General features: G+C 37.5%; 2 protein-coding genes across 2 annotated transcripts; both read right to left on the reverse strand.

The window, feature by feature from the left end:
• Positions 1 to 226: 226 nt before the first annotated feature.
• On the reverse strand, positions 227 to 3,046 carry LOC116015666 (cytochrome P450 CYP82D47-like). Its single transcript, XM_031255807.1, has 2 exons — positions 2,036 to 3,046; positions 227 to 1,035 (listed from the first exon to the last, which is right to left on the reverse strand). The coding sequence occupies exons 1-2, from the start codon at positions 2,996 to 2,998 to the stop codon at positions 406 to 408; spliced, it is 1,593 nt and encodes a 530-aa protein (XP_031111667.1). The 5' UTR covers positions 2,999 to 3,046; the 3' UTR covers positions 227 to 405.
• A 4,012-nt stretch (positions 3,047 to 7,058) lies between these two features.
• On the reverse strand, positions 7,059 to 9,518 carry LOC116017765 (cytochrome P450 CYP82D47-like). The gene is made up of 3 exons (XM_031258399.1): positions 8,651 to 9,518; positions 8,459 to 8,601; positions 7,059 to 7,931 (listed from the first exon to the last, which is right to left on the reverse strand). Exons 1-3 carry the CDS (start codon positions 9,435 to 9,437, stop codon positions 7,299 to 7,301), a joined length of 1,563 nt encoding a protein of 520 aa, XP_031114259.1. The 5' UTR covers positions 9,438 to 9,518; the 3' UTR covers positions 7,059 to 7,298.
• Positions 9,519 to 9,755: the final 237 nt, after the last annotated feature.

Consider the following 9,755-nt stretch of genomic DNA (forward strand, 5'->3'; position numbering starts at 1 on the left):
AGGCTAAGAAGTGAAAAAATAATGTTGTAAAAGTGGTTTTGATATAAGAAGAATAATAAAATGTGAATTTCCTATTTTACCCCTCAAATTTTGAATATTTTTAATTTTTTCGTCAAATTTAATGTCCAGGGACTAAACTCACCACTTTGTGAATAACTGAGAGACTAAACTCGCATACAGCCATAACTTAGGGACTGAGTCTACACTACCCCTATAACTCAGGGACTAAAGATGCCATTTTCCCTTTATCAAATGTATTTCTTCAAACACAGTTCCATATTACATATCCTTCTCATTTTTATTCTTCAAACAGATACATATATAGAGTAAACATTAACCATTTTCTGATGATTTTGCCGATGAAAGACCACTAATATAATCCGAATTTAAACCTTAAACTTGCACCTATGACGCCGCATAAAGGGCAGAGGGCAAGCGAGGCGTGATGACGGCTTCTAATGGGTTTGCTCTGGGCATGGTAATGCCCAGAGCTTCACTCATGTCCACCGCCATATTCTCCGGCGGGCTGAAATCGAAACCTTGGAGCAATCTTGCATACGTAAGATGCGTCACTTTCAGACCGTACGATATCCCCGGACAAGATCGCCTGCCGTAGCTGAAAGGTATATATCCATACTGCCTAGCCGCGGGATCGACGTTTTCTGGGGTATTCAAAAATCTCTCCGGCGAGAACTTCTCCGGATCCGGCCAAATCCGGGGATCACGGTGCAGTTTCCATACGTTCACGAACAACTGGGTGCCCTTTGGAACATAGTATCCGTCGACGTTGCAGTCCTCTGATGCTTTGTGCGGTACGAGGAACGGCGCCGGTGGATATAATCTCATGGATTCTTTGACTGCTGCTTGGAGGTATATTAAATTGTCGATGTCGTAATCCTCCACCCATCTCTCTCTGCCCACTTTGGCGTCAAGTTCTTCTTGAATTCGCTTCAAGACTTCTCTGTTCTTCAATAGTAAGGACATTAGCCATATCATGTTTACCGCCATCGTCTCCGCGCCGTCTTGGAGCATACTCTGTACCAGGTACCAAATTCATAATAATGAATTACTAAATTGTAGATCCAGCAATATCATGTGACAGAAAGTTTCCACCCATGTGGCTCAGATGGGTAGTTCAATAATTGATTCTTAGATGATACATTGAGATACAAGGATTCTAGGCCTAACAGTTACACGGAGCTGGGAGGAAGAAATTAGGAGGAAAAGAATTCTAATTGGATGAAATTGTAATTCAATGAATAAAGTATGAATTAAAATTACAGTTTGGTATGCGGAAATAGAAGTACAGAAAATTGAAAGGTAAGAAGCGACAAAGTGACTAAAATGCCCTTATGTTGTAGTAGATGTTATAGTAGTAGTAGTAATAATAATAATAATTCTTTCAAAATAATAATAATAATTCTTTCAATTTTTTTTTAAAAAAAAAAAGAAAAAAAAAAAGACAAAGGGTATGGGAGGAGGGGCAAAATTGTCTTTACACCAACAAATTCCTCCTCCTCTCCACTGAATTGCAATTCTCTCCAACCAAACACTGTAGTTTGGGAATTCACTGAATTGCAATTCATTGAATTGTAATTCCTCCCAAACTACATCCAACCAAACATGCCATTATAGTGTAAGAGTTATACTTGTGAACTTTTTTTGTAGGCACCCAACACTAATAGTCGTCTCACCTAAAAACCTTGACTTACTGTCTCACCAATTTATCCTTCCACAATTCAGTTTGTTAGAGTGTGTGGATCTTGGAGAAGGGATTTTTCTCTTTTAGGGGCAATAAAGATAGCATGTTGGGTACTTAGTCAAGTTGGTTAAGTTTAATAATCACAAGATTTAAATTTATCTCTCCAAAAGAGACATCCATATTACTTTTTTGATTTAAGTCAGTCAATTATGACCATTTAGACAGACTTATTTTTGCTTATTAGGTTTACCATGGGAATTTAATCAATGATGTCCGTTTAACTAGTGCCGAATTTCAATACTGATTGTTAAAAAGAAACATTAGCATACGTACCACTGCAGTTGCCTTAATAATGGTGTCGCGTGTATAACGGTAACCGGCGGTGAACTCATCGTCGATGACAGAAAGCATGACGTCGATGAAGTCCCGATCTTCTACATCCCCCGTTGATTCTTTTCTCTTCTTGACATGCTCATCTATCCAAACTTGAAGAAACGCGTTCATGGTCCGGGTAACCCGCTTCATGTTCTTTATATGACCCTCGAAATCCAACCACCGGAATATCCGAAACGGCAGCGCGTCCGCCGACACGAGCTCGCCGGCGAGAGACATGAACTCCTTGAACGCCTTCCTCATGTGCCGCGCCTCCTCGTCTTCTATCCCGTGCTCGATCGTGAACTTGTATCGTCTCCCCACCACAATCTTCGATATCATGTTGTAGTTCAAATGTCGCATCCATTCATTCATGTCCACCTTAACGCCGTTAACTCCGCCGTTCCGAACGATGTGATTATACAGTTCTTTGACGTTGCTGGTCAGCTCCGACATCCAAACATGTTTCAATTTCTCCAACTTCGTATTGGACAGCAATTCAACCACCACCATTTTTCTCACTTTTCTCCAGTACGAATCGTAGGTGGAGAACGCCAGCGCCGCATTGTCGTAGCCGAGGTACGTGCCGGCGCAGGAAGCCGGCCGGGAGGCGAAGATCTTGTCGTAGGTTCCAAAACAGTCTTTAACGGCTTCCCAACGGCTAACCACCAAGGCCCGAGGCATGCCGATGCGGATGGTGAAGACCGGGCCGTATTTATCCGCCAGCCCGCCCAGGGTCCGAACCAGATGAACCTGGCTGCTCATGAGTAGTGGAAGGTGGCCGACGAAAGGCCGGGCCCCCGCGGGCTCAGGGGGTAATAACTGGTTTTTGTTGTTGTTATTACGGTTTATTATTCTAAGGTATAGTAAAAGGAAGAGTATGAATGGTGCAAGACATGAGAGGAGACGAAGAAGAAGATCCATGAAGAAGATGATCGAGATATGTAATAGCCTCCTGGATTGGAGCTTGAATTGCACTGGATTCAGTACTACTGAGATTAATTATTTATTTATACATATATAGACCGTCTAGAAGTAGCTTGAGCATTAAGCAGATTACAAAAATCATAATGGCCAACAATTATACTCCACTCCAACTTCTAAATTCAAAAAAATAGAATGATAGAATATACTTCATTCACACCACACATGTTGTATGGCATATATGCAGGTCGGCACCAGAAGAAACACTGTACTGTTGTTAGTATATTGATTGGATTGAATAGGAGATTGGGCAATGGCAATTCATCTTATAACCCAAATAATAGAATTAGTGAAATAATATGCCTAAATAAAGGAGTAACATTATTTGGAGAAGTCTGGAGACTTTCACGTTAGCCCAATTCACTTTAGATGAGCCAGACTAGGCCAAATTTTGTAGAGATTTCGGCTCATATCGGTAAGGAATTTTGATTCCTATACTAACTGAGTGGTTGTGTATAAATACCCCCTCCAAAAATGTAAATCGGGCCAAAATCCTAATAGCATAAGGCAATATATATAAGCATAGTTTAGACCTCAACAAAGTTGTCCAACAATCATATCCTTGGCTAGCTCTTCTCTTGGTCTTTGTGAGTTGTGACCTTGTGTAATTAAGCATGTCTTATTGTGCCTTTATTGTATTTTATTAATTACAAAGCACCCAACTCTCTCTTATATGCTGATTATATTGATCAATTAGTAGCAAATTAGCAATTACACGACCCAACCTCGATCCAATTTTCACCATAGTAGTATGCATATCTACATAAGGCAACTAATATCAAATAAAATAATATAAATTAAAATATTAAATCTTTTATTTTTTTAATATAATAAATCTCCATATATATATATATATATATATATATATATATATATATATATATATATATATATATATATATATATATATATATTTATTTATTTATTTATATTTATATTTTTGAAAACAATCTCCATATATATGATCCTTGCCACCTTGATAGGAAACCTACGGATGAATCAAATTTAATTAATTATTTATTTATTTATTATTATTATTAACAAAAAAAAACTAAAATATTCATCCAAAATCATAAAGCAAAAGTTGTTAGGGTGGGGGGAAGGGGGGGAGGGGAGGGGAGTGGCCGCATGTGTTTTTTTTTTTTTTTTTTTTAAATTTATTTAATTTTAAATTTTTTTATTTAATAGTTTATTATTAAAAATTATTTTAAATTGTCAAACTCACTGTCCGCATAAGCAAGTAACCTGATAAAATTGATGACAACCTGCTATCAGGTGAAATTGCATACATTTGGAGTGTTCGATGACCTAATTGCACTTTTTTTGTTAGTCCAGTAGCTTAATTACACTTTCATGTTACGTTCAGTGGTCAATTTAAACCTTATTCCTTTTTAATTTGAATTGAATGGTAACAATTACAAGTACATTATGATCTCATTTGATTTCCGAATCCACTTTGATAGATGTATTCTCAGGATATATTTACAATATCCGTATCCCTATATCCCCTAGCATATAGGTTCCACATTTATTAACACATTATGCACTAAGCCACTAATTACCAATTAAAACTTTTAACTGATATAAAATACATCTTTCTATTCAACATTAGAGTCATACATATGCTATGTGAGTGCAGGATGTATGTGTTCAACATATAATATATAGATAATAAATTTACAACTCCCAATGCACAACATAACTTGTCAGAATAAGTTGAGAAATTTTGATTTGTTAAAAGTCACATAGTACGTGTAGCTCGAGGTATGAATTTGGGAGCTATAGCTAGGCTAGTGACACAACCGAGAGCTAGAATGAAATAAGTCAAACGTATCTACAATCTATCTCTTTAGAATATTAAAGGAGATGAAGCGCATCATTCAATTTTAATAAATATAGGTTAGAAAGCATCATATAACAATACTATATTGGCAATAGCATTTTAAGAAATCATTATTTTCAATGAAATGAGCATATCAAGAGGCCACCATCTGATTTCGCTTTCCTTGTACAGGCATATATTCTGTCTATTGCTTAGAGTAATTTATGGGCCATCCATTATGGGGAGACAATTGAGACATTGAAAATTTTAACGTGTTGCCTGCGATAAATAATCAATTATGATCAATTTTTTAGGTGAATGGAAGGGAAACTCACCCACTATATGATAATTTGTATTGAATAAATTTCGTTCTTACATAATAGGTTAGGAACCTAAGTTTCGTGTAACGAATTAGAGACTCAATGAAAACAATGGAATACATCATAATCTTTAAACGTGTGTTTACTAGAGAGATCAAATTATAACTTTTATAAGTTACATTTCTGCAAAAGATTTTACGAGTATAACTTGAAAATATAATCGGCCAAATTCTCTCGTATGCTCTGTTATTGTTAAGTCAAGAATTATGTAGGCAACTGATGAAAAATAATTGTCTTTCTCTTCCCATCTTCAAACCTCTCTCCTCTACCCTCTTTATTATTTCTTTTGGTAAATCCACCAAACTAATTCTCGCTCGCTCCGGGAGACACGAGAGCTAATCCAGGAGGAATCATCACGCTCACTTGTCACTTGAGCTTTATATCTAGAGTAAAGTAGGTTACAAGAAGTTTGTGCTAAGTTCAATAAACATTATTGTCATCATCACCAAGAAATTGCTTATAATCTCTCTCCTCCTTCTTCTTTTTCTTTTTCCTAAGTGTACCCAGAGTTTTCACCATCAAACACCGTAACTAATTTCCTCGTTGAATTGTATGCACCTCTTTGGGTGGAACAACTAAATATCACGTAAAATATAAAAACCTAAGAAAACCCTCAAACTCCGTAACTAATTTCCTCGCTGAATTGTATGCACCTCTTTGGGTGGAACAACTAAATATCACGTAAAATATAAAAACCTAAGAAAACCCAAAAGAGTAACTCTTCTAGTACTTCCAATTAACCATAAAGTAAACCTTATTGTACTCCTTTGTATTTGTTGGAAATTTATAGTAATGGGATTAATGTTTCAAATGTACTGCCGTGAAATCTTAAAATAATATTTAGAGTTGTGGGTTATAAATATTACTCGAAAAAATATTATTTAAATCTTGAACCTTGTTGATTTTCTGGGAGAAATTTAAAATTTATAGGAAAATGAAATAATTAATTTTACTCCACTCTTTCTAGATGATTAACTCTTTGCTCTCAAAGGTTGAATCACCTTGCCCGACTTGACAAAGCATATGGGCGGCAAGGTGCACAAAGAGCACCTCAATTTGAGAGGTTGCCCTCACACTGTTGTTAGTGAGACTCGATCCCTGATTTTTACTCCCAATCTTCATTCATGTGACCAGTTGAGCTAGATTATTAACTCTTGTATTTACAACATAATAAGAGATAAACACATTAGAAAAACTTTGTGAGTTCAATAAAGAGAAACTAAAAATAGAAAGTGTAGAAATCCTTTCACAATCGCTTCAACGATGTTTTGTGTCGGACAAGGAACATTGTGCTCCACATTTATTAATATTAAAACATTAATTATTTTTTTTGAGTTCTACTGACTCGGTTTATAGCGACTTTCTCAACCTACTGAAGTACAAGGAGTCAGCAGATGCCTCCACTGAGGCTCGAACCCACTCCCTTCCACATGGGAGTGTACACCGGATGCCGCTTGACTACAAGATCTTTGGCATATTAAAACATTAATAGATACAAATAATTAAAATTTATAATTCGAATTATATATACACAAATAATATATATGTATTTTATACACACACATATATGATTTTTCATTAATAGAAATTTAATTAAAATATAATCAACCATTAAATTAATTATATAATGATTTTAATAAGATGATAATTATAGAATAGGAAAATGATATGATAGATATAGGTGTATAGTAATAATGATGGAGTTAAAAAGAAACGGTGTTATAACGGTGTAAGGTAGTTTTGTATAACAAGAATGTAGTATGAACAATTTTGTATAATAACATTGAAGTGCACAACATTTAAAGTAAAATGTATACATTTATTAGCATCAAGAAAGAAGGGCATAAATCAATGATATAACATTGATTGAGACCTATCATGTTTTTAGATTAAGTACATGTGCATAAAGAAATAAAAAAAAAAATCATTACAATTACATTTTCTTCTCAATTTTATTCTTCAAACAGATACATAGAGTAGTTATTAACTATTTGCTGATGAAAGAGCATTAAAGATGAATTAAAACCTTAAGTTGAACCTATGACGACGCCGCATACAGCGCGGAGGGCAAGCGAGGTGTAATGACGGCTTCCAATGGGTTTGCTCTGGGCATGGTAATGCCCAGAGCTTCACTCATGTCGACCGCCATATTCGCCGGCGGGCTGAAATCGAAACCTTGGAGCAATCTTGCGTACGTAAGATGCGTCACTTTCAGACCGTACGATATTCCCGGACAAGATCGCCTGCCGTAGCTGAAAGGTATGTATCCATACTGCCTAGCCGCGGGATCCACGTTTTCTGGGGTATTCAAGAATCTCTCCGGCGAGAACTTCTCCGGATCCGGCCAAATCCGGGGATCGCGGTGCAGTTTCCACACGTTCACGAACAACTGGGTGCCCTTCGGAACATAGTATCCGTCGACGTTGCAGTCCTCTGATGCTTTGTGCGGTACTAGGAACGGCGCTGGCGGATATAATCTCATGGATTCTTTGACTGCTGCTTGGAGGTATACTAAATTGTCGATGTCGTAATCCTCCACCCATCTCTCTCTGCCCACTTTGGCGTCAAGTTCTTCTTGGATTCGCTTCAATACTTCTCTGTTCTTCAACAGTAAGGACATTAGCCATATCATGTTTACCGCCATTGTCTCCGCACCATCTTGGAGCATACTCTGTACGAGGTGCCACATTGAAAATATCATGCGACAGAGAGTTAGTATAAACTTTATAATCTCAGTCAAATTGGTCAGACTATTAATTTCATAATTACAGTATTCTAAGTTTAACTATCTATATGAGGGGCATAATAGCCTCTTTAGTTTGAGACTATCATGTATGAGTAACTTAAAATGATTTATCAGCTTATGATCCGTTACATACTTGTGGATAGTAGTGACAGGATTACTGGTTATTAAAAAAAAAGAGAGAAATTGTCCTTACGAACTTAGCTCAATTATATTGTTTAATAGACAATATTTGGGAGAAGAGGTCAACAATTGAAATTTGGTAGTGACAATGCAAATATTATGTTTAAAGTGAACATATTTCTTATGTACACAGGTATTTGATTATGTTTGTCGAGCTAATAAGCTTTTATAATTTACCTCCTCCTACTTGTTTGTTGAGCCCGAACAGGGAACTTATGGTTGAGGATTCAAGCTTTGGGAGAAGATGAAAAAAAGAAAGTTAGCATACTTACCACTGCAGTTGCCTTAATAATGGTGTCGCGTGTATAACGGTAACCGGCGGTGAACTCATCGTCGATGACAGAAAGCATGACATCGATGAAGTCCCGATCTTCTACATCCCCCGTTGATTCTTTTCTCTTCTTGACATGCTCATCTATCCAAACTTGAAGAAACGCGTTCATGGTCCGGGTNGACATGCTCATCTATCCAAACTTGAAGAAACGCGTTCATGGTCCGGGTAACCCGCTTCATGTTCTTTATATGACCCTCGAAATCCAACCACCGGAATATCCGAAACGGCAGCGCGTCCGCCGACACGAGCTCGCCGGCGAGAGACATGAACTCCTTATGCTCGATCGTGAACTTATATCTTCTCCCCACCACAATCTTCGATATCATATTGTAGTTCAAATGTCGCATCCATTCATTCATATCCACCTTAACGCCGTTATCTCCGCCGTTCCTAACGATATGATTATACAGTTCTTTGACGTTGCTGGTCAGCTCCGACATCCAAACATGTTTCAATTTCTCCAACTTCGTACTGGACAAAAGCTCAACCACCACCATTTTTCTCACTTTTCGCCAGTACGAATCGTAGGTGGAGAACGCCAGCGCTGCATTGTCGTAGCCGAGGTACGTGCCGGCGCAGGAAGCGGGCCGGGAGGCGAATATCTTGTCGTAGGTTCCAAAACAGTCTTTAACGGCTTCCCAACGGCTAACCACCAAGGCCCGAGGCATGCCGATGCGGATGGTGAAGACCGGGCCGTATTTATCCGCCAGCCCGCCCAGGGTCCGAACCAGATGAACCTGGCTGCTCATGAGCATGGGAAGGTGACCGATGAAAGGCCGGGCCCCTGCGGGCTCTGGAGGCAATCTTTTGGGCCGGGCATCGGGTTGAGAAGTTGTAGTATTATTTCTCCAGAAAATGTAAAGTAAAGAAAATATGAACAGCAATGGAATAGCTAAGAAATGCGTGAGAATATCCATTAGGGAAAAGGATTATTTTGTTGTATAACTGCTCAAGTGATTAGATATATATTTATAAGCTTCCTTGGTCTGAAGATTGATCATTCTGGTTCAGGCTTCAAAATATGGGACATTGGACAAGTGAAGCCCATTCATATTTAGGGTCAGCATTGGTAAGTTCCTACCAATTTTCAGATAATAATCGAAATAACTAAAAAAATTAATATATTATAAACGACCAAAATAATTGAATTTCTTCTTATATATAAATGAACCGACAAAAATTTAAAATTTAAAATTTGTGATTGGTTATGATCGGTTCTTTTAATCGAACTTGAT

Source organism: Ipomoea triloba, chromosome 4 (genome assembly GCF_003576645.1).
Source record: "Ipomoea triloba cultivar NCNSP0323 chromosome 4, ASM357664v1".
NCBI classification, from domain to species: Eukaryota; Viridiplantae; Streptophyta; class Magnoliopsida; order Solanales; family Convolvulaceae; genus Ipomoea; species Ipomoea triloba.